General features: G+C 43.4%; 1 protein-coding gene across 1 annotated transcript in view; it reads left to right on the forward strand.

The window, feature by feature from the left end:
* Window positions 1-23228, forward strand: part of LOC138510328 (uncharacterized) — a 746277-nt gene that overhangs the window by 568316 nt on the left and 154733 nt on the right. The window contains exon 11 of the mRNA XM_069625883.1: window positions 919-1108. Within this exon, the coding sequence (XP_069481984.1) occupies window positions 919-1108 (190 nt within the window). The remainder of the gene's footprint in view (window positions 1-918; window positions 1109-23228) is intronic.

Consider the following 23228-nt stretch of genomic DNA (forward strand, 5'->3'; position numbering starts at 1 on the left):
AAGTTCCCCAAGGCTCGATTCCTGCACTCATCCTTTTAAACCTTTACATGGAACCTCTGGGCACACTCCTCAAAGATCCCTATATAGACACCCACCAATATGCTGAGAATACTCAAATGTGCATGATAGCAAAATACCACAGGACATCAGTCATCTCTGCCATTACCTTTCTATCATCCAGTCCTGGATATTGACTGCCTACCCCAAACATAACTCCTGGAAGACTGAATATGTCCTCTTTGGTTCACCCATTAAACAACATTCTAGAATCGACTAGGAATGCCCTCACAATTCTCCAATTTGGCAAATCTCTCAAAACAATGTTTTTTCAAAAACTGGCCAAGTACTAATCCCAATGGACACACAGAATGACGCACAGACCACAAGTCACAGTAATGCACTGCTGTAACAAGATTTCAGACCAAACACTGGCTACTCACACACTGTACAGTGCTCTGATGCTCTCGAACTAGGTCCTTGCTTTAAACAAACATAAATGGAAATTCAGATTTCAAAAGTTTGGCTGACACATTGACAATATTTCCACTGGCTGAGGTGAAATCCTTTTAAATGCAAAAACTTGTGAATGTCCCAAATCCTTGCAAACACCATACTGGAAAATTCCCCATTCATATAACAGGTACCAGCCTGGTGGTCCAATGTTCATTTCATTTGGTGATTGGTGTACAGACAGACCCAGGCCTCTTTTCTTTACAATAAAGGACTGTTTTCTAGACTACAACATAATTTGGGCAGCCAGCTGTGGTGAGTGATTTGTACGCAGATATTGACATTTGCATGTGAGACTAATATGTAAAATTGCCTGTCTGTACACAGCTCAGGGTTTGTTAATTTGATTTCAACTTAAAAAAGAAATACTATTCATGAAATGTAATTGGATGCTTCCTTTTATTCCAGCTTGACTAAATTGGAAGTCTTTGGCTGCCATGCCCTAACACCAAAATGTTTAAGCTCCGTTGCTGCAGACTGCATCCATCTCCAGACTCTGAACATTGGTAGAGTCCCTAAAGTTACTGATGGTTGCCTTACAAAGATCGCCGCTGCGTTGAAACAATTGACCACACTCAATTTGACAGGGCTCAATGTGGTAAGTCCACTCTTCCTTCTCATCTTCCTTCCCTCTAATTTGACCCATTATTTCTACTAAAATATATGCAGATGTGTGTGTGTAGTTTGCTATCCAAGTGCAAAAATCCTTTCTGTATGTATTGCAACTGCAAACTAATGTGGGCCTTAAAGCATGAGATGAGCTTCAGTGGCGCATCTGGCGTGCAAGGATTTTTTTTACTACTCTTAAAAGTGGTACTAACTCCTGATCTTATCAGAGCTGATGCCTTTCTATCCCCAAAATATCAAAAAATAATTTTTGAGATTTTATCGATGAAATACTTTCCCTTCAAATGCTCCCAGAATTTTTGTGGACACTTTGCTTGCAGGCACTTCCTATATATGAGAATCAACTTGAGGAGCTCCATACAAATCAGTTCTTCTTGCTCAAGAAGCAGCCTTTCCTCACCAGAAATTGATGTGTTTCTTGACATCTTCCATGATAGTTGAAAAATAAATATTTCTCTGCCAGGATGTGACCATAACATTTCTCAGGAAGCTAAATTTACCCGAGGGTGAATATGGAGAAAATAGGGCGTATCTATCTTCATTAAAAAGCAGAATCATACAATTGGCATAATAGCAGTCTTGACTTGAACTCTCCTGTTGCTCATTAAGTACTTTAGTTGTGCTCTAGATTAAATGCCTGGTTGACTAAAATGGATTTGAATCTCCTCAATAACAGGGTTTTATATAGTGCATCATGTTGGATTCCTCCAAATTCTAAGCATTGTATAAATACTAAATATTATTGTTATGTTACGTTAAAAGATATTTATACCGCACCCTGTCACCACCAGAGTGGTACCCTGGCGCTCTGGTGGATCTGAAAATCAAGTTAGTAGGACTGAACCAGAGAAAAGAGCTGTGATGTGCTGTTGGCAGCTTCAGGTCGGTTTACACCATTCGCTGAGCTTTGGTGTGTTTTTCAGGTTTGTAGCCTTCATGTGCTGTTGAGTGAGGCTTTGTGTGGTTTGTTTTGTTGTTGCGGTGTCATGAAGTGCATGCGGTTTGTTGTGTTTAGAGGCATGGCTGTGTTTAGTTCAGAGTTTGAGAGGTGTACGCAGAGGGGTGAGTTTTTTTTATTAGTGGGGTTACTAAGTGGCATCACTATCTAGATGGGACGTATGCTGGTATCCACAAATCCATCTAGATGTGATGCATCCTAATCTTCACAATTCTATCTAGAAGTGATGCATGCTAATATTCACATTTCTGTCTAGATGTGAAAATGGCTAATCTTCATAATTCTGTCTGGATGTGACACAAGCTAACATTCTGTCTAGATATAATGCAAGCTAATATTCACAATTCTGCCTAGATGTGGCACATGCTAATATTCACAATTCTGTCTGCATGTGATGCAAGCTTATATTCACAATTCTGTCTGAATGTGACACCGACAAGTCTTCACAGTTCTGTCTAGATGTGACACAAGCTAATATTCACAATTCTGTCTGGATGTGACACATTTCTACCCCATCCATAACTGCACAACATTTACTGTGGCTGACTAACCTAATTGTCATGATGCTAAGTAAGATAATCTTACATATTGAGGCTAGAATCAGAAGACTGCCTTATATACAAGTTGGGGTAGTAAATTGAGTACAGTAATGGCTGTACCCGCTACCTACACCACATTTACCTTATCAGTCGCTGCTGGTTTACAGCTACATGCTTCCCAGTTGAACAAAGGCAAATATGGCCTGGAGCTGCTTCTTCAGGAGCTGCTGTTTGCCTCTGGCCCTTAGCCGAGAGCTGCTGGGGCAGAGCTGCCCTCAGGGACACTTTTAAGAGGCTGATTCCTCTGAAGTGGACCCATTCAGGGAAAGGGAGGTGGGCGGGGGTGGGAAAGAGGGCCGGGCAGAGGTTGCCAGACAAAACGGGTACAGGATATGCCTGGAAAAGTGAACAAAGAAGGTGTAATGAAAGGACAAAAATGACTGAAATGCAGGAGAAAGGAGCATAAGTGGAGGCAGTGGCCTAGAAATGGGGTGAAAGGAGTGGAAAAGCAGAAAAAACAGCAGAAAGGAATGAAATTGGAGACAAAGGCTTGAGAAAGGGATGAAAGGAGAGAAAAAGTAGAAAAACGGGAGAAAGGAGCAAAAATGGAGGCAGAGGACTGGAAAGGGTGAGTGTAAGAGATATTTTTTGGCAGTATTTTTGGTTGGTGGTATTTTTGGCTGGTGGTATTTTTGGTATTTCATGGTAAAGTGTTGAGTTTAACTTTAGAATACCGCCTGATAATCGTTCTTATACCGGGATCACTAACGGTAAGCAAATACTGCACTTAGTACACTCTAAACAGTGAACTTATCCCATTTGCAGTATCGTATTTACAATACCACATTACACTCTTTTGGCTTGCATCTCAGCATACATTTACCATGTAAATGAAACACAAACATTCATTCAGAGCCTCTCGGAGTAACACAATTTACAGTGACTAACTTTGCTGTTATATTTTACCACACGTTCTGCATCTATCTGTGTGCCAACTCAATTAAGCTGAGCACAGAATAAGTACACTGAGGCTAATTCACCTTTTTCAAATTGTTATTCTTCATCAGAAGTTAGAAATATGCAAGTTACACAGAATGACATGTACAATGCACGCCATCCATGTTGCAGTTCTAACATAAACTAACCCTTTCCTGCAATGGGTTTCAAAGCATTCTATTTGCGTTAATGCCCAGAATTCCACCAACATTGGCCTTCAATTTCGCAACAAAACTTGTCAGAGCACAAGCTTCTGACACATCTGAGTTTTATCACATTAATGGAGAAACATGAACACAGTTATGCATGTTAAAAATGTCACTGTGCAGCACCTAAACATGAAATGATTTACCCGCTCCACGCTATCTATTATTAAGCATTCACTCAGTAGCATGCTTGTCAAATTAACTGAATTTACCAGAATAATCTTTAATCGTGTGTGTGTCCTTAACTGCTTTTGACTACAGTCTAGTTGTCGGACAGAAGAACTCTTTATCTGGTCCACTCCTTTTTCGCCTGGAATTAACCCGTTAGCAGCCTTTCTGCCACACGCTTCTCCCAAACTCAGCCAGAGGATAAGAGCGCCTGGGACTGCAACCTCTTCTTAGACAGCTACCAGCTCCTGAGCCAGTGAGTGAGAGAAAAAGACCTAGCCCTTTCCTGACCAGCCTTTTTAAGCCAACTCCCTTTTTGTCGATCATCCAGCCCTTTCAAAAACCCTGACTGTGCTCCTCCTGATTGCTTATAATGGTAGTAATGGAAGCAAATAGCTACACCTCAGTGTTGTGTTTCTGCTCTGAAAGTCTTTTAAACAATACAGTGTCTTTAGCAGAAGAGATTTCACATTCCACACTTCTGATTTGTCATGTCTTCATTCAAACACAGCACAGCCTTAATTCTGTACATATATTGCATTTTGAAGCTAACCCTGCACAGCCCCAATGCCTTGCACACTGGATTTATCAATCTGCATTTATCAATCTGCACTAAGCTTAAAATGCATGAACTGATTTGCACTGATTGTTATGGAATATGTTATATGTTAGATGGATATGGTAAATTAGTGTATGTTAATCTCATGTTTTTATTTTAATGCATCTCAGCCCGCAATTGTGTTGTGGTGCAAAGTGATAACACCCTGTTACGCAATGCCCAATTCAAAACCTTTATTTTTTAGCATGTGTTCTGTGCATTTCCAATATTGACATCTGCTAGATTCAGCCTGAGTCTCACACATGAGTCTCACACTCTTGCTCACCCGAACTGGGACCAATCTTTTACTCCTGTTGAAATGCGTAGTACTAGTTGAACTTCAGGCTACATCTCCCTACACACCCTCCTTTTTTTCTGCTGTGTAAACCCAAGAATCACTGCAGGAAAAAACAAACATGCAATAATCTCAGCTTCAATACATCCATGTGATCTTGGGCACACAACAAGAAATCCATTGTACCTTTATTTTAACAGTTAATTCAGTCAAATAGAGCTATAAGAATCAAACAAACATGCAATAGATAACGTTCATACATATTAAGAAAGGAAACATTGTATATATATATATATGTATATATTTTCTTTTTTTAATATATATGTATTTTAAAGTATTTTGTGAATAGGTTTTGACATTTTTATCTTATAGTATGCTCTTTTGATCATCTTTATCGTTTATCTTCTTTTATTTAGTGATCTCCTATTTGATTTTTCCTTTTTTATCTTTAAAAAAAAGTTTATCTTTTTGGTACACATAGTTGTATCAGAAACATAAAACTAATCCATAAAAGTCAGTGGGCCTCATCACGACTTGGGCGGTAACGGTAATGCTATTAGCACGGGTGGTATTAGCCCTACCGCCGAACTCCCTGGCGCTAATAGCGCCGGATCACGAGTTCGGCGGTAATGTAAGTCCCCATTCCCCACTGAGCCCATTCGGGAATGCCCCATTCCCAATTGGGCTCAATGGGGAATCTTCGTGCTAATACCGCCGGTGGATTTACCGCCGGCGGTAATAGCGCACAGTTTCAGCAGATTTCCCCCCAGCTCAGAGCTGGGCGAAATCCACCAAAGCCCTGATTCGGCAGACCCTTAAATCCGGCGGTAAAAGCGCTACCGCGGGATTTAAGGGTTACCGCTGAAGTCGTGATGAGGCCCAATGTGTGTAAAATAATAAAAATAAAATATGATGTTGGAAAGTCTTCAAGCCACAGCAAATTCAGTCAGAATATCCAGTCATACTCTTGTTGTGGAAATAGTATTGGGTGAAGTAAACCTCCATCCCCTGCAATGAGACTTCCTTCTGGGGTCATCATCTTCCCCCCATTTTTCAGTCAGGGTTTTTTTCCAGGGGTCTCCATGGATGGCGGGCTTCCAGGGACCCGGAGCACTCCAACTCCCACAGCGCTATGGGGATAATCAGTTCATTTCTAAGGCAAAGAAAAAAATAATAATTAAGAATCAAGTACATCAAACCATTCACTTTTTCCTTTTAATTTGGATGTCTGAAATCAAAAATTAATTATACAGACAAATGCACATTATACACAAAATACAATATAATGTAGCAAGGACATCTGTTCGGGGCCATCTGAAAATAAGATAAATTAAGCACACAAACATAACACAGCACTCTTCCAGGCGTATGTTTCAAACACAAGCAATCTCAACACAGAATTAATGAAAAAATAGCACAACTTAACAAAGCATGTACCTATTCACAACACCCATGTTTCTATTTATATATTTGTTTACTTCCTGAACCCTTTGGGCTCATATTTCCATTCATGTACTCACCTGACATATCTCTCCCTTCTGACCCCTTTATACACCAATTTGACATTTTTCTAAATATTTACACCTATTTACTTGCTATGGTATGTATATTTAATGTGCACATGCTTTATTTTCAGAACACCATCACATGTTTCACTCCCTGCTAGTCTCAATTTGCTCTAGCCTTTTCACCTCATGCTTCGGATGGAAGGGCTTAACCTGATTAACATGGACAAGTTGTTCCACTGTTCATTTTCCCTCCTTTCTAGCAATTCTATAGACCACAGGTGAAACCTTATCTACAATTCTATATGGTCCGTGCCATGATGCAAGCAATTTAGAGTTTTTATGTTTCCCTTTCCCAAAATTAAACTTATACATCTGGTTGCCTACCTCATATTCTCTCACAGATGTCGTCCTAAAGTAATATGACTTTGCACTGTCACAGCTTTTTCCAAATTTCGCTGTCCAAATTCAAAAGCATATTGCAAGTGCTTTCTCAATTCTTCCACATATTCATGGATTGTGGATGCATTTACAAGGACCTGTTCATTTGTTCTGTAAGTAGGTCTTGTGGCAAAACCATTTTCCTACATGTCAAAATAAAGATTTTTTAAATAAATAATTATCGGTCTAGATGGCATTGAACTGAGAGACATTAATACCAAAATAAGTGGCATATCCCAGCTAGATGCTGCTTCAGCTACAAACTTCTTTAACATGTCAACTATTGATCTGTTACACTATTCTACTCCCCCTGAAGTGAAGGGCCAGTAAGAAATATGTAGCTTCCTCTTCACGCTCAAGATTTGCCACATTTTTGTTATTACTGCACTAGTGAAATGACTTCCATGGTCCGATTCTATTCTTTGAGCTAAACCAAATCCTGAAAAGATATGATTCACAAGTTAAGTGGCCGCCGTTTGTGCACTGCAGTCTGGGGCTGGAATGCACTCCACCCATTTAAACATTAAACAAATGACCGCTAACATGTACCTGTTTCCCCTTGGTCTTCGCTCATGCCCTACATAATTGACTTGTACTTCAGACCATGGGAGTATCGAACCCCTTTTCATTAATGGTGCTCTGTGAGACAGTGATGCAGGCTGAACTGTGCACACACTAAACACCCTCTGGTGTAGAGTTCAACATCCTGGGACATGTGTGGCCAATAGGCATACTCTTTTAAAATGTCCAGTGTTTTCTGGGAACCTATGTGGCCTGCAGTTATCACATCATGGACATGATGCCACATCAATCCCCAAAATGACAAAGGTACTACCCATTGGATTTGGCCTGTCAAGGATTCCCTAATCATCAGTTCATTCTGTGAACTAATTCTCTTTTTGTTTTTTAATAACACCCTAAATTCTTCTTTCCCTTTGCAGTCCTCTTCAGTTAGAGGATTTTGTTCTGCATCTAGCAAATGCTTGTAAAATGGGCCTAAAATAAGACCCTCCTTTTGTGCCTTAATCAAGTAATGATCAGGAGGATAACAACTCCATTGTGCCATGAGCTGTTCAACTGTTTTCACAGTTTTGGAGATTGTAATCGTATCTACCTGTATTTCACCAAACAGGTGTTCAAGAGAAAATAAGGCCCATTACAGCTCCAATTTCGGCTAATTGATCTGCCTTGTCATGTCCTTCCTTATCCTCACTTGGTGTTTTCAAATGACCAAGTACTTGGATGATCAGGTCATTTTCTGAAACAAGTTTGTCCACAGCTTGAATCATCGTGCCATGTTTAAGTGGCTTCTTGCTATATGTGAGCATACCTCTCACCTTCCTTCGAGGTAAATACTCCACAAAACTATATTGTGCATAGTCGGAATCAGTGATGTGAGAAACCTGAAGGTGTCTCACCCGCTAGTCCCCGGGGATCTGTCATCAGGTGACCAAGACACAGCCATCACTTTTGGATCCAGTTCCTGGGGGTGGACCAGTGCGGGAGGATCACCTAGATGAGGGCTCTTCAGGGAGTGGACACCGGACGGCAAGACGTTGTATCCCCTTCCCTGTAACACCTTTTCCCATCCTACCAAGTAGGATACTTAGGAACTCAACCCCCGCCCCCTTTCCCGACACAAACACTTTCTCACAGACAGCTCACTGTGAGAGAAAACGGGCTAACACCTGAGCCATATACCTGACATGTCCCAATACAATGATCAGGTAGAGTCAGGCAATTACTGATCATTACTATTAGGCCGAATCATATGCATTACCCTTTGGGAACACCACGCACAATTAAGACTACAAGTGACAGTACAAATTCACCTTTGGTACAATCCTGTACTACACAGTAAAGTGGTAGCGATGGCTGAGCAGCCAGAGTTATCTCAAGAGTAAAGTGAGCAGTATCAATAGTTACACAAAGGACAGCAATTACTATGGTTCAAACAAACACTGACTCAAGGTATCTGAGTAAAAGAATATACATTTATTTACACATCAGTTATACAACATTTCACTTTTTCACTTTTATCAAGCAGTTGAAATGTCACAATCTTAATACACTACACCACACCCAATAGATTCTGGACAAACTAAGCTTAAAATGAAGTGTGAGCACAAAGGCACTCCAGTAATTTAAAAGAGAGGGAAAGACAAAGTTAGACAAAAGTTGAGCAGCACCAACAGGTAAGTAAGCAGGGCAATCTAGAAAAAGTTACTACAGTGAAGAAATCAAATCAAGAGGCCTGGGCCAAAGTCAATGGACCAAAGTCTTTGCAGAGGATCACACAGTTCAGAGTAGTTTGCGGTTAAGTCTCAGAACGAAGTTGGTCGGATGAAAAGTTACTTTAAATAATAGAGAAGGACAAGCCCTCGGATTGGCAAAAGATTGCAAGCACTTTTACTGTGGTCGGACGGAACGAACAACCGGATTTCAACAGTACCTTAAATGGCGAAGAAGGCTCTAGCTGAGGTGGACGTTCCTGGCAGGTCCTGCAGGCTCACGGTTCCTGAAGTGAATGCTGGACTGACACGAAGTAGGAAGACTGGAGGGTCCTGCACTGCCCATGGAAGAAATCAGCAGCAGAGCAAAGCAACACATAGAAGGTGCGCTCCTTAAAACCCAAGCAGGGACCGATCCTTCTGGCTATTCCGGTTCACTGTAGCTGTGCCCAGCAAATTCGACCAGAGGAGGGAGGCCTGGCTTGCAGGTCCCACCAGCTCAGGGGGAGAAGATTCCCTGCAGGTCTTCCCTGTCATCGAAGTTTGAAGATTTGGACCCGCAGCAGGGCTTCACCGGGAGGTTCAGTCATGGTAGAGGTCCTCTTCTGTCAGCTTCTCTTTGGTTCTCTCGATCCAGTGGCGACTCTGCCTTCTCAGTCCATGAGACCTGCTTTTTTATGCAGTTTTCCCCCATTCATACAGCCTGGCTGTCAATCACACAGCAGGGTGGCTGTCCCGGCAGGACATTCACCTCACCCAATCATACCAGAGTGCAACATGGGTCTCCAAGGAGACCCTGTGCAGGGAGTCTGAAACCCCTCCCTCACATTCTGTCCCCCTCAGACATTCAGGCGCCTAACGAGGGATTCTGTACAGAAGCCCGCCAAAGGACGGCGAACAAAGGAACCAAACCTGGTTTGGTGCACAGAATAAAACACGAGAAAGACTTTTACAAAAAGAAATGGTGAATAAACCCAGCCGGAACCATATAAAAATAAATGTGGTACAGTGGGTTTAAGTTTGAGGCTACTAAGATAGCCTAAAACAATACCAAGGCTATTTGAAATAACCGCAGTCGGAAAAATAGGGTAGTTACCACTGCTACCAGCCAAATCTTAATGAAAAGGGAATGAAACAACGTTCCATGAGAAACAGACAAAAGGGAAACTATTAACCCTTTCCAGAACTCTATGTAAGATAGCTTGTACTGGGTCTGTGGATTTAAAAAGACTAATAAAGTCAATGGCAACTTTACATGTTCTGGGAGACAGTAGTCAGTCCCAGAAAATGGAGTCGGAGTGGGAAGTCTGAAAAAGATAACCCTGTGTCACTGCACTAAAGGTGCTGTGTGACACACAGTAAAAAGATTATGCCTATGGAGTAGGTGAAGCTCCACAGTCTCTGAACATAAAAATGTTAAGCACACACAGCAAAACACATGTAAGAGTGGGAAAAAAGGCCCACATTCTTACCAGGTGAAAAAAATAAATCCTAGAAATCCAGCAAAGCTGCTGAGGGACTCAGTAGGTAAGGGAAATTAGCCATTCTGAAGAAATCTCCCTAACAATTACACACAGCTGACTTCATCACACTTCCTCACACAGATAAAAGGCAGAGCATGAAAGCACGCTCTGAGCAAGGCAAAACACACACACATGTGGTGCTCCATGTCGTCTTGCTTCCAAGGCAAGCATGTTGCCCCTGTGCTACCCTCCCAAGAGATAGCGCTAGAGTGGTCTAGCGCCACATGGGTGCTCATTCAAAGGTCTCTGTTAGGTATCCAACTGAGAGGTGGCAAATGTAAAAGGAATTGTTGAATTGCAGTGGTCCTGCAATGGGTCAAGCTAAACCCTGTGTACATTCGAAGGTCTTTGATAGTTGAAACTAATTTTAATTGGTCCGAACCTGGCTGAGGGGGACTACCTGTGTAAGAGGAAGCATCTGAGCCTGGCTGAAGGGGATCCGGGGTGAGCCGTGAATCACTCAAGTGAACATTGTAAAAAGGGGATCTGAGAGCGGAAGAGAGGGATCCAAAGTATCAATCATTGTATTGAAGGGATCAGAGCCTCGCTGAGGGGGATCCAGGGTGAAGAGTGAATCACCTGACTTAAGTACTTGTTAGAGGAAAATAACTTTTTACATTTGTTTTTGTACATCAGGCCATTTGAATCAAAAGACTTTGATAAGTAAAGAGACGTGGGCACAGAAGGCCCTGATGGTAATGATTGAACTGTACCATTGTGCCGAAGAAAACAGAGATTGTGCTATGCTCAAGTGAACCGCCTTGTCCCATGCTGAGAATGTGTGGAAGGGAGGCCAATGGCCTGAACATCCTGCCATATCATTTTTGTAACTGCTTCTGTCTTTTTCATAAACACTACCCCCACAGTATTTGTATTTAGAGGTAAGGATTGGCAATAGGTTTATTAGTATAGGCCCTTTAATTTTGACAAGACACCACTAGCACTGGATTATTACTATTTGATGGTCGTAGCTTGCTCCATCTGTATATTTAAGATTAGATTTGTGTTTATCATACCAGTGTTGAAGTTCAATAAACACCCTTAAACTGTGGACCTTTGTGTCTGTCTTACTGTTGTTGCCATGCATTCCTTACATGTGGTGTCAGGAGTGGGATGTGACTCAATTGAAACAAATTGGGGAACCCTACAATTCAAAAGGCTCAGTCATAGAGCCTCATACCCCTCTTTTGCTATGAAAGAATCAATAGGTTTAACATCTGTAGCAGCCCTGGGAAAAGGGAAACGATTCCCACAGACTTAGTTTTGATATCCCCTCATTGGTGTTATATAAGATTGGACCCAAAATCTGGTCTGGCCTGAAAGTTCGGTATAGACGTTCTAGCAGGCATCATCAATCCTGACTTCCAGGGAGACATAAAGGTTCTCTTACAGAGTGATGGTGAAATCCCATTTTTAATACATTGTGGGACAAAATTGCACAATGAATTCTTGAAAAAGCCCTATTTCCTTATTTTAAAGAGAGTGAACCAGAGGAAATGGAGAGAAGTACCTTAGGCTTTGGGGAAGCTGATGAGCCATCTACCATGGAAGAAAAAAGGGAAGGAGAGCTTACCATCTTTCCTGACCTGGCTTTCACACAGCGAAATGACCCAGCCCTCGCTGAGGCTTTCTTACAAACAATTCCCAAAGGAGAGGGAGTAGAGTAGGGAAGTACTTTTTTCTCCTTAAAGCAAGGATTGCTGTATAGAAAAGAAACCTCCACAGAAGGCCTAAGTAAAACTCAGTAAGTAATCCCCTAAACCCACCAGAAGATCGCACTAGAGATTGTGAATTCCCATCTGACAGCGGGACACTCCGGACAATCCAAGACCCAGGCACACATAAGTGGGACGTTTTACTGGCCAGGTATCCATGCTTATATAGAAAATGTTATTCAGACATGTGAAATATGTCAGAAAACCAGTACTCAAATCCCCTTGCCTGCCCCTGTAAATCCTTTACCAATAATAGAAGTCGCTTTCTCAAGAATTGTGTTGGACATCATTGGACCTTTAGAAACATCTAGAATGGCTAATAAATATGTCCTTGTGATTGTCAACTACGCAACCAGATACCCTGAGGCATTCCCTATGTGGAACAACACTCCCCAGAAGATTCTAAAACATGCCCTATCATATTTTTCCAGGGTTGGCTTTCCTAATGAAATCCTGACAGATCAAGAATCCAATTTCATGAGCAGGCTCATGGGTGAAGTCAAGGAGCTGCTCCATATAACCACGCCACACACTTCAGTTAACCATCCCCAAACAGACGGATTGGTAGAAATATTCAACAAAACACTAAAAATGATCCTATGAAAGTTGGTAGGTAAGGACGGAAAGGACTGGGACTGTATGATCCCCTGGGCACTATTTGCAGTGAGGAAAGCCCCACAGACATCCACTGGATTCTCTCCTTTTGAACTACTTTACGAAAGAGAACTTAGAGATGTCCTGGACATGCTCCAGGAGACCTGCAAAGAAAGAGAAGAGGCACCCATTCCCCTTTTGCAAACTGCTACCAGCATATGAGAATTGTTCGAAATCTAGTATATACTCAAATGCAAAAGGCCCAAATCCAACAAAACTCCCTCTTTGACAAAAAGGTAAACTTAAGATCATTTTCCATAGGACAAAAAGTATTGGTCCTCTTGTCTACCTCGGAAAACAAACTTGTCTCTAAGTGGCATGGGCCATATGAAATATTGGAACAAATAGTAACCTGTACTTATAAGGTAGCACAACCTGACAGGAAACAGAAGATCCATCTATATCACTTAAGTCTCTTAAAAGAGTGGAAGGAAAACCAATCTGACACCAATGTCACGATACTATCCTGTTTGGTACCTGAAGAAATAGATAACTTTGAATGAATTCCTCAAGAGCTAGCTAATCAACAGCAAGAAGATTTAAAGGATTTAGTTATATCATTTCCCAATGTATTCTCGGAGAAACCAGGAAAAGTGAAAGGCACTATCACTACATTAGAACACCCAAGGGAAAAGTGGTCCCTCTTAAACCATATATACTCCTGGAAGCCCATAAACAGATAGTGGGTGAGGAAGTGAATAAAATGTTAAGAGCAAATATTATCAAGCCATCTTCAAGCCCATGGTCCTCCCCTATAGTATTGGTTACCAAACCTGACCATTCCTGGAGGTTTTGCATAGACTTCCACCAAGTTAATGCCATTTCCGATTTTGATGCCTATCCCATGCCATGCATCGACAACCTGATTGATAAAGTCGGAAACAGCACTTTTCTATCAACCCTAGACTTAACCAAAGGGTACTGGCAAGTCCCAGTGTATGGACCTGATAAGGAAAAGGCAGCCTTCACAACACCCCTAGGACTGTTCCAGTTCAAAGTCCTCCCTTTTGGCTTACACAGTGCTCCATCCACTTTCCAATGACTTTTGGACAAAATATTACAGCCGTACTGTGATTTCTGTGGAGTTTATATTTACAATATGGTAATTTATAGTAAAACCGGGGAAAAACATCTTTTCCATCTCTTTAGCCCTCAGAGAAGCTGGCTTAACTGCCAATCCATCCAAATGCAGACTGGCCCAATCAGTCTTGAAATACATTGGCTTCTTTGTAGGGAATGGTAATGTCCAACCTCAACGCGAGAAAGTGAAGGTCGTCCTAGATACCCCTAAACCTAAAACTAAAAGAGATCTCAGTGCGTTCTTAAGGTTGATCGTTTATTATCGTAGGGTTATCCCAAACCTCTCGGACAGGACAGCTAGGCTGACAGACAAAGTAAAGAACGCTGAACCCAGAAAATTCATTGGACTGACGAGGATGATATATGTTACAACAACCTAAAACAAACCCTTTGCCAGAACCTGATCCTAAAGGTAGTTAATTTCTCAAAGGAATCTGTATTCAAAACAGAAGCATCCCTTACAGGGTAGGAGCAATGTTGTCACAAATTTGTGACGCAATGGAACGTCCCTTCTTATTTACAAGTCGCAAACTTTTCCCTGAAGGAAAACAATTATTCTGTTCTGGAATTAGAGACCGTTGCCATCAATTGGGCCATTACCCACCTTAGATAATACCTTGTAGGAAGAAAGTTTACACTCGTCACAATCATTCTCGATTAGCTTGTATTGAATTAGCCAACAGAAAGATTCTGACCCTTGAGTCTTAGACCTGCAACCCTACTGTTTCACTGTGGAGCACCGAAAAGGCTTTCCTTTCTTGGTTTCCTTGTGAAACAGATGCGGCTACATCACATAGGGGAAGAATTTGTGAGAAACCTGAAGGTGTCTCATCCACTAGTCCCGGGGGATCTGTCATCCAGGTGGCCATGACACGGCCATCACTTTTGGATCCAGTTCCTGGGGGTGGACCAGTTCGGAAGGATCGCCTGGATGAGGGGTCTTCGGGTACTGGAAGTGGGACACCAGATGGCGAGACGCAGTATCCTCTTCCTGTAACACCTTTTCCCCATCCTACCAAGTGGGATACTTAGAAACTCACCGCCTTCCCTTTCCCGGCACAAAAACTTTCTCATGACAGCTCACTGTGAGAGAAAACAGACTAACACCGAGCCGTATACCTGACATGTCCCAATACAATGGTCAGGCAGAGTCAAGCAATTACTGATAATTACACACACCTGACTTCCATCACACTTCCCCGCATGGATAAAAGGCGGAGCATGAAAGCACACTCCAAGCAAGGCAAAACACACAAGGCAGCAACAGTTCCAAGATGGCACGTTAATATGAGGAGAAAGATGGCAATACCGGAGAGGGTTGAAAGGAGGGAAGTGAATCACCTGAATTGAGTACTTGTAAGAGAAAAATAACTTTTTGTTTGTCTTGGTACATCAGGCCTTCTGAATCAAGAGACTTTGATAAGTAAAGAGACTTGGACACAGAAGGCCCTGATGCTAATGATTGAACTATATCCTTGTGCCGAAGAAACCAGAAATTGTGCTACGCTCGAGTGAACCATCTTGTCCCGTGCTGAAAACGTGGGGAAGGGAGGCCAATGGCCTGAAAATCCTGACATATCATTTTTGAGAACACTTGTTTCTTTTTCATAACCACTACCCCCACACTATTTATATTTAGAGGTAAGGATTGGTAATTGTTTTTTTAGAATAGGCCTTTTTAATTTGACAAGACACCATTAGGACTCTGTTATTATTATTTTATGGTCGTAGCTTGTTCCCATCTGTAGATTTAAGATTAGATACCCGTGTTGAAGTTCAATAAACACCCTTGAACTGTGGTAATTTGTGTCTGCCTTACTGTTGATGCCATGCCTTCCTTATAGTCACTAAAACTACTTCTTTAAGTCTATTTTCTACTGCTGTAGATATTGCCCTATATTGCAGTCAATTCTGCAACTTGATTTTATTTGGGGCCTATCCTCATGCTTTCTCTTGGAATGCCATCACATTTAAACCACACATTTCTTATTCCTGCCACCAGTTCTTTTTCAGCATCATTTTTACTACATGGTATGCACATCTATCTACATACACAGTTGGTAAATCGTTACATGTTTCTTCATTGAAAGCCTTGTGTGGGGATTGCTCAAATTAATTTAAACTTGTCTCTAGCTCTGTGTCATCAGGCGCACAGACAGCTGCACAATCATGCAATTCACTGGGCGCTTGTTTCTGTCCATATCTCACTTCTACTGAAATCCCCTGAAGTGCTAATGTCCAGGAAGTGATTCTTGACTGGGACAAATTCCTTGATCTGATCCTTTTATTTAGCAAAGATTGCAAAAATTGAAAAGATTGGTGACTTGTTTTAACAATCACCAGCTCCCCTTGAATTATGAGACGGAAATATTGTAAGGCCCAGACAGTGGTGAGAAGTGCTTTTTTGCATTCACTGAATTTGGTGTCTACCTCTGACAATGCATTGCTAGCATATGTAATGGTTTTGTTATTTGCATTGTGTTTTTAATATAACACTGCTGACATTCATTGATCTGTAAATCTTATTTCTACTGTTTTTTTTATATTGGATATGCCAAACATGGCACTTTCATTAGACAACTTTTTAACATGGCTATTGCCTCACTTCGCTCCTTTTACCATTTCCAGGGTACACCCTGCTTCAATAATCTCATCTAAGGTTGTGTAATCTCTGCATCATTTTCAATAAACATTCTGTTGTAACTGTTAATTGCCAAATGACTTTTCAAACTCTTCAAATTAATGGGATCTTTTAGTTTTTGAATTGCTTCTACCTTTTTCTTTTGTGGGTTTAATCCATGTTCTGTCACTAGGAAGTTTACTCTTTTTCTGCACCATTGCGCCTTCTGTAAAGATACTTTTGCCCCAGCCATCTGTTGCTGACTGAGTACATGTCTAATCCATTGAAATGGCTTTTCAAATCTTCATTTTTAATTAGCACATAAACTATTGTTCCCCTTTCCGCTGCATCCTGGAGTGCCTTGCTCAGGAATATCCCAAAATCACTCCCACTATTGCCATACCCAAAAGGGGTCTGGGACCATGCATATTGTGATTTGTCAAATGAAAATACAAATACATTTTTCATATCTTCAGCTAGTGGGACACACCAATATCCAGCTGTAAGATCCAAGGTGTTAGATACCTTTGACCCATGAACCTATGCAAGGCCCTGATCAATAAATGGTAGGGGCCACCTTGGAACAGGCAGTAGGAGAATTTGATTATGTCAGTCAAGTGGCACAGCGAGTAGAGCGCTCGCTTTGACATCTGTGTGCAGAGCTTGCTAACGCAGGTTCGAATCCCGGCAGGGCCAAGCTCAGCCTTTCATCCTTCCGTGGTCAATAAATGAGCGCCACACACCATGGGTAATAATAAGCAGCACTCAGATACCTGAGGGTTCGTAGCGCTATATAAATGCCAAATTATTATTATTATTATTATGAATAGGCCTAATGATTCCTCTCGATTCTACATTTTTTATTATTTCAGCCAGTGTCTCCAGGCATGCCCGGGGCAACCTATATTGCTGCAAAAATACCGGCTCTCTACTATGTCCTTTTGGTAGTGTGGCAGCATGCAAATTGTTCAGCCCACAGACATAGGCATCTATGGCTAAAACCTGTTTTAACTCCATAAATATTTTCCTCGTTTGGTCTTTTTCTTCTGTGCAAGCATCGACAGCTTGAATCTGATCCTCAACCATTTTAGAAAACTCTGGAAAATCCTCCAAAGGAGGAACCTCTGTACTTTCCTCTAACAGTGTGTCAGTGTCACTTTGGAGAGCTGCTACCCTCAGATATTTTGGGATATTGACCTCTGTTAGGAAAGATTTCGTAATTGTAGGTAATTTTCCTTCCATGTGGCAACCCCTAAACTTTTTGCTGTTGTTTTTCACCTTGTTCTTGACTTTGCCAGAGAAGTGCAGCCTTCTGCCGCACTCCTCTGGGCTTTCGCTCCTTTTCTTATGGGGAAACTGACATGCCCTTAAGACAGTCAGTACCGGGGAACGCTGTTTCCCGTAGTTTCTTTTATCATGTTGCGGCTTTAGTGCAACATGACACAAGAGGGCACTGTAAGTTAAGTTACAGCTCTCTTGGGTCTCTAGCCTTCTACAGGCCCTAGATACTCGTTTAGGATGGTATTTGATCGGTGCAAGTCATTCAGGGACTGGAATGGTGGCAGCGATCGTTTTGTGTATTTTGAGCTCCTTTTGGCGTTCTGAGCGCATTTTTCGCTCTGAACCCAAAATGGTGGCCTGGCTCCCAAAATGGCCAGACCATGAGGCTCCTTTGTCCTGTCCACTGACCGTCTTGCTCCCTTCACCTTCCCCAGGTCGAGCGACCCGGGGCCTTCCTTATTTGGGCATGTACTTTCCCGCGAAACATGGATGCTTTCGCGGGCTTCTACATGTCTTTTGTGTGCCTCCAGGGTGTGGGCTGGGATGTCTGGTCCCAATACACATCCTGGGTGCCAGAGAGTCTAGGGTAGTGTGAATGCCTGGGACCACCGTGGTCCGTGATTGGTCCACGAATGGTGTGTGTGTTGATGAGCGGATCTCCCATTGGCTCCCCTCCGTTTTGGCGCATAGGGAACCGTGGATAAGAGGGGGCTGGAAACACCACTACCATGTCGATCTCCTGAGTTCTCACGAACGAAGGAATACAGGAGCCAAGTATCCTGCAACCAAGAAGCTGGACCGAGGAATCGCTGGTGACCCGCTGAAGGACTCCTCCTTTGCACTGCTGTCGTCCTGTGAAACCCTTTCCTCCTTTGATCGAACCAGAAGGCCTGTACTGGTGCTTCGACCTTTGGAATAGCAGGAACAGCTATTCTCGGCGACTTCATCATCTCCTGCCAGTAAGCCTTCGGAAGCGTCTCTGGGCCATCCAGTGGACTGACCAGCTTACAAGGGAGTCTTGCTCTGTAACCGCCGCCAGGTTGTGTTGTATTTCGAGTCCTGGTCACTCTCACATGCTTCGTACACTTGGCGTTCCCAAGTCTGAAGTGAGTAGTGTACATTTGGCTCAGATACACACGGCCGCTCCGTTGCCCTGCTGTGGTGACAAAACTGTGCAGGTTTCTTCGATTGGGACGTCTTTTTTCTCTACACGACGACGAGGCATTCCCGGCTCTTCTGAACCTGCCAGCTGCTGAAACTAACGTGGAGAAGCCTGGGTCTGCTTGCATCGGGGACCGGTGAGTAGTATAGCTAGGATCTGGTCGCCCTCCTGCAGTAGCCCATTGCTTTTCCCCGCTGTGTAAAAACAGCACCCTTTTGTCCGTACTCGCGCTCTGCTTCTGCTCACTGTGGAGGCTGCGCTTGAGTCGCGGAACCTGTTCTTCTTCTGTTGTGCACTAACCCGAACTGCCTGACTTCCTCCGAAGAGCTTCTCCTTTTGCCCGTTGGCACCAGCGTGTGCAGGTACTTTTGAGCACAAGGCTCCACTCTTCGCAGGGCTCGGACTTCCATCTAGTTAGGTGCCTCTGAAGGCGAACTGAGTCTAAAGCATTGTATCGCACTGCCTGTTTTCCTTCCCTTGCAGGTGGACTACACATTTCGTGCATATAACGCTTGCGACTGTCGTATTTGTATATATATTGTATTGGTATGGTATGTGTTGGCTTAATATTGTGATATTGTGATTTTCTCGCTACGGTCATTATTTTAAAGGCCTTAAAATAAATGTGTATATATTTTTGATATAACAACTGTTTGGAGTAGTTTGTAAGCGCTCTTGCTTTGTGTGCTCATTGCGGGCTTTCAGTCACCCTCACCCCTCTTGAGACCTAGTCTTGACCGCCGCGATCGCTACCTTGATTGGTCTGGCTCGTCCAGAGGTTACCCTGTTCCAAGTAATTAGGTTGGCCTTCTGAACTTCTGCGCCACCAGGACAGAGTTCAGAAATCCGTCTTAACAAATTGGTGTACAGCGGTGGGATACGACTGAAGGTATCCAGTGTTGCGCACGAACTAAGGCATTTCAGGTTATTCCAACCAGGACACGTAGTGAATTGTTGTAGTATAACTTTAAAAAGGCCATAGTCCTATCTAACAGTATGGAAACAAATACCTTGTTAACTTTAAATGCTTCCAAATCAGAAACATTGAAGAAGATGTGTGCGGAGAGAGGTGTTTCCTCTCAAGGCACGAAATTGGAAATGATCCAAAGAATCGTGGCGTGGCAAGAAGCGCAGCTTGACGCTATAACTTCTGAGGACAGTGCGGAAGGTGGTGGGGCTGCTCTCACTGGTAGAACCGATGGTTCTGCCGCCGCACTGATCCATCGCGACCACGAGGACAGGGAGGGCGAGATGTCTAATGTTTCCTCTGGCAGTGCTGATGGGGAGGCTATGCTTGAATTCAAGAAGCAAGAGCTGCGGTTTAGGCAGCAGGAGCTTGAATTCAGCATAGCCAAACTAAAAATCGAACAGGCAGAAAAACAGAAAGACAGGGATCACCAGTTGGAACTGGCCAAGCTTCAGTTTGCAAATGGGTCCAAGGGTCCTGGACATGGGTCTGGGGCTTCCTCTCATCCACGGTTTCCGAAAGATCTGCTCAGTGTGTATGAGGAAAGGAATGACATTATGGACTGGCTGAATGCGTTTGAGTATGCATGCGAAGTTCAACAAGCTGACAATGCTGATAAGATTGCCTGGTTACTCAGCAGACTGCCCCATTCTGGCTGTAGTGCCATTATGGAAATGTCGAAGGCTGAGCGAGCTGATTTCGCAATGTTAAAGCAAACTCTCATTTTAAAGTTTGGGAAGACTCCGGCCCAATATTTGAAACGTTTCAGAGAGTATAAGAAAAAGGAAGGTGGTACTTGGGTATCTTATGTCACTGAATCCTTGAAAAACTTAACTGGCTGGGTCAAAGGTTATAAGGTTTCTACCTTCGAAGGCATGATAAATCTTGTCATGCTGGAACACATTTTTGCTTCTTCTTCCCCGGAGCTTAAGCAGCATTTGGCCGATTCGAAGGAGATAGATCCTAAGAAGCTGGCCATTGCAGCAGACTTATGGGTGTCACATCGAGTGTCCCATAAGGACAAAACTCATCCTGGTAAGCAGGAGGAAGGGAAAAAGTCCAAAGATAAGGAGGGTGGAGAATCTGATAAATCTTCTTCTCAAAAGGGCCACAAAAAGAAAAATAAGGGTAAGACACAAGAGAACTCACAGGGTAGTGGAGGTCAGCCTCCGAAACAGAACTCTGGTTACAATAAGCCTCCTTATGTAAACAGACCCAATGGATCGTGTTTTGCTTGTGGAGCAACTGACCATGTGAAGGGGGATCCCTGTTGTAAGGTTAGACCTTTGGGGGTCCACTCCGCTAATCTGGCCTTCTCCTCCTACGAGGAAGAAGAGATTACAGGAGCATCCTTCTCCTCAGACTCATTTCCCAGCGGGATAGAGGCTGAGGTAGTTTTAGTGTCCCTGGGTTCCTGGGAACCTAAAGTCGCAGAGGCTTATGCTAGGATTCCGGATAATACCAAGCACTACTTTAAAGACAGTGTGCTGATCAATGGAGTGGATACTCCAGCTCTTAGGGATAGTGGGTGCAGTCGCACTGTAGTGGATTCTACCTTGGTAGACTCAGAGGAAGTTGCCAGAGCTACTCTGATGCCCACTAAGTTGGCTGACGGCCCCCTCCGTATGTTTCCAGTAATACCTGTAGATCTTACTTTAAATGGTACAGCAGTCAGGATTCCAGTGAGCATTCAGAGAAACGTCCCGGGAAAGGTCTTATTAGGTAATGATCTCAGAGCTTTAGGGCTCGTAGGAGACACTGCCGAAAGACCCTACACACGGTCTCAAGCACGGGCAGCATTGGCCAAGTCCAATACGCCGCCCCAGCCAAAGGGGAAACCCAAGGCGAAAGGAGTCAACAAGTCACGACGAGGGAAAGAGAATATTCCCCCGAGCTCGCCTACCACTGCGGTGGAGGAAGTTGGTCAATCGCCCGGGCCTGACGAGGAGGTGGCGATGCCTGAAGTATTCGACCCCAACGATCATCCTGAACTAAAAGACTTGTTAGTTGAAGGAGGTCCTGATAGGGACGAATTCAGTAAAGGCCAATGTGAGTGCCCATCTCTGGAAGGCCTAAGGAGACAGGCCTGCTCCCAGCTTGAGGGTGAACCTCCTGGGACGCATAGGATTTATTGGGAAGGTGGACTCCTGTATAGTGAGCCCACAGAGTCTACAGAAGGAGACCATAGGAGGTTGGTGGTTCCCCTTGCTGTTAGGCCCTTCCTCCTGCAGTTGGCGCATGAAGTTCCCCTTGCTGGTCACCTTGGTATGAAGAGGACCAAGCAAAGGTTATCCATGCACTTCTACTGGCCCAAGATGGGGGTGCAAGTAGAAAGTCACTGCAGGAGTTGTGCCTCCTGCCAGTTGTTTGGTAAGGTTGGCGCGACAATCCAAGCTCCGTTGGTACCGCTCCCAGTTGTGGGGGTACCATTTGAAAGGGTAGGGATCGACATCGTTGGTCCCCTTGACCCGCAAACATCCTCGGGCAATAGGTTTATCCTGGTGCTGGTCGACCATGCAACCAGGTATCCTGAGGCCATCCCATTGAAAACTGTAACTGCCAAGTCAGTTGCAAAAGCTTTACTTGGCATATTTACTAGGGTTGGCTTCCCTAAAGAAGTTGTGTCAGATCGTGGCAGCAACTTTATGTCGAAGTATATGCAGGCTACGTGGAAAGAATGTGGGGTCACCTACAAGTTCTCTTCTACATACCACCCCCAGAACAATGGTCTGGTGGAACGTTTCAACAGAACGTTAAAGAGCATGATTGGGGCTCTGGAGGAGCCTCAGAGAAGAAAATGGGATCTTCTTTTACCATGCTTACTGTTTGCCTACCGAGAGGTACCACAGGAGGGTGTTGGCTTCAGCCCCTTCGAACTTCTGTTCGGTCATCCCGTACGGGGACCCTTAGCCATCGTCAAGGAGGGATGGGAGATGCTCACTCCCCCTGTTACTACCAACGTAGTTGATTATGTGCTAGGGCTCAGAAAACGGATGGTACTTCTTATGGGCTTGACTAGTGATAAATTGAAGGCAGGGCAAGCGCTGGTGAAACATTGGTACGACCAGAAAGCTTCCCTCATCAACTTTACACTTGGTCAGCAAGTCCTGATCATGAATCTCATAAGGCCTCGAGCTTTCCAGGACAAATGG

This window comes from Ambystoma mexicanum, chromosome 6p (assembly GCF_040938575.1).
Source record: "Ambystoma mexicanum isolate Mex_15411 chromosome 6p, UKY_AmexF1_1, whole genome shotgun sequence".
Classification (NCBI taxonomy): domain Eukaryota; kingdom Metazoa; phylum Chordata; class Amphibia; order Caudata; family Ambystomatidae; genus Ambystoma; species Ambystoma mexicanum.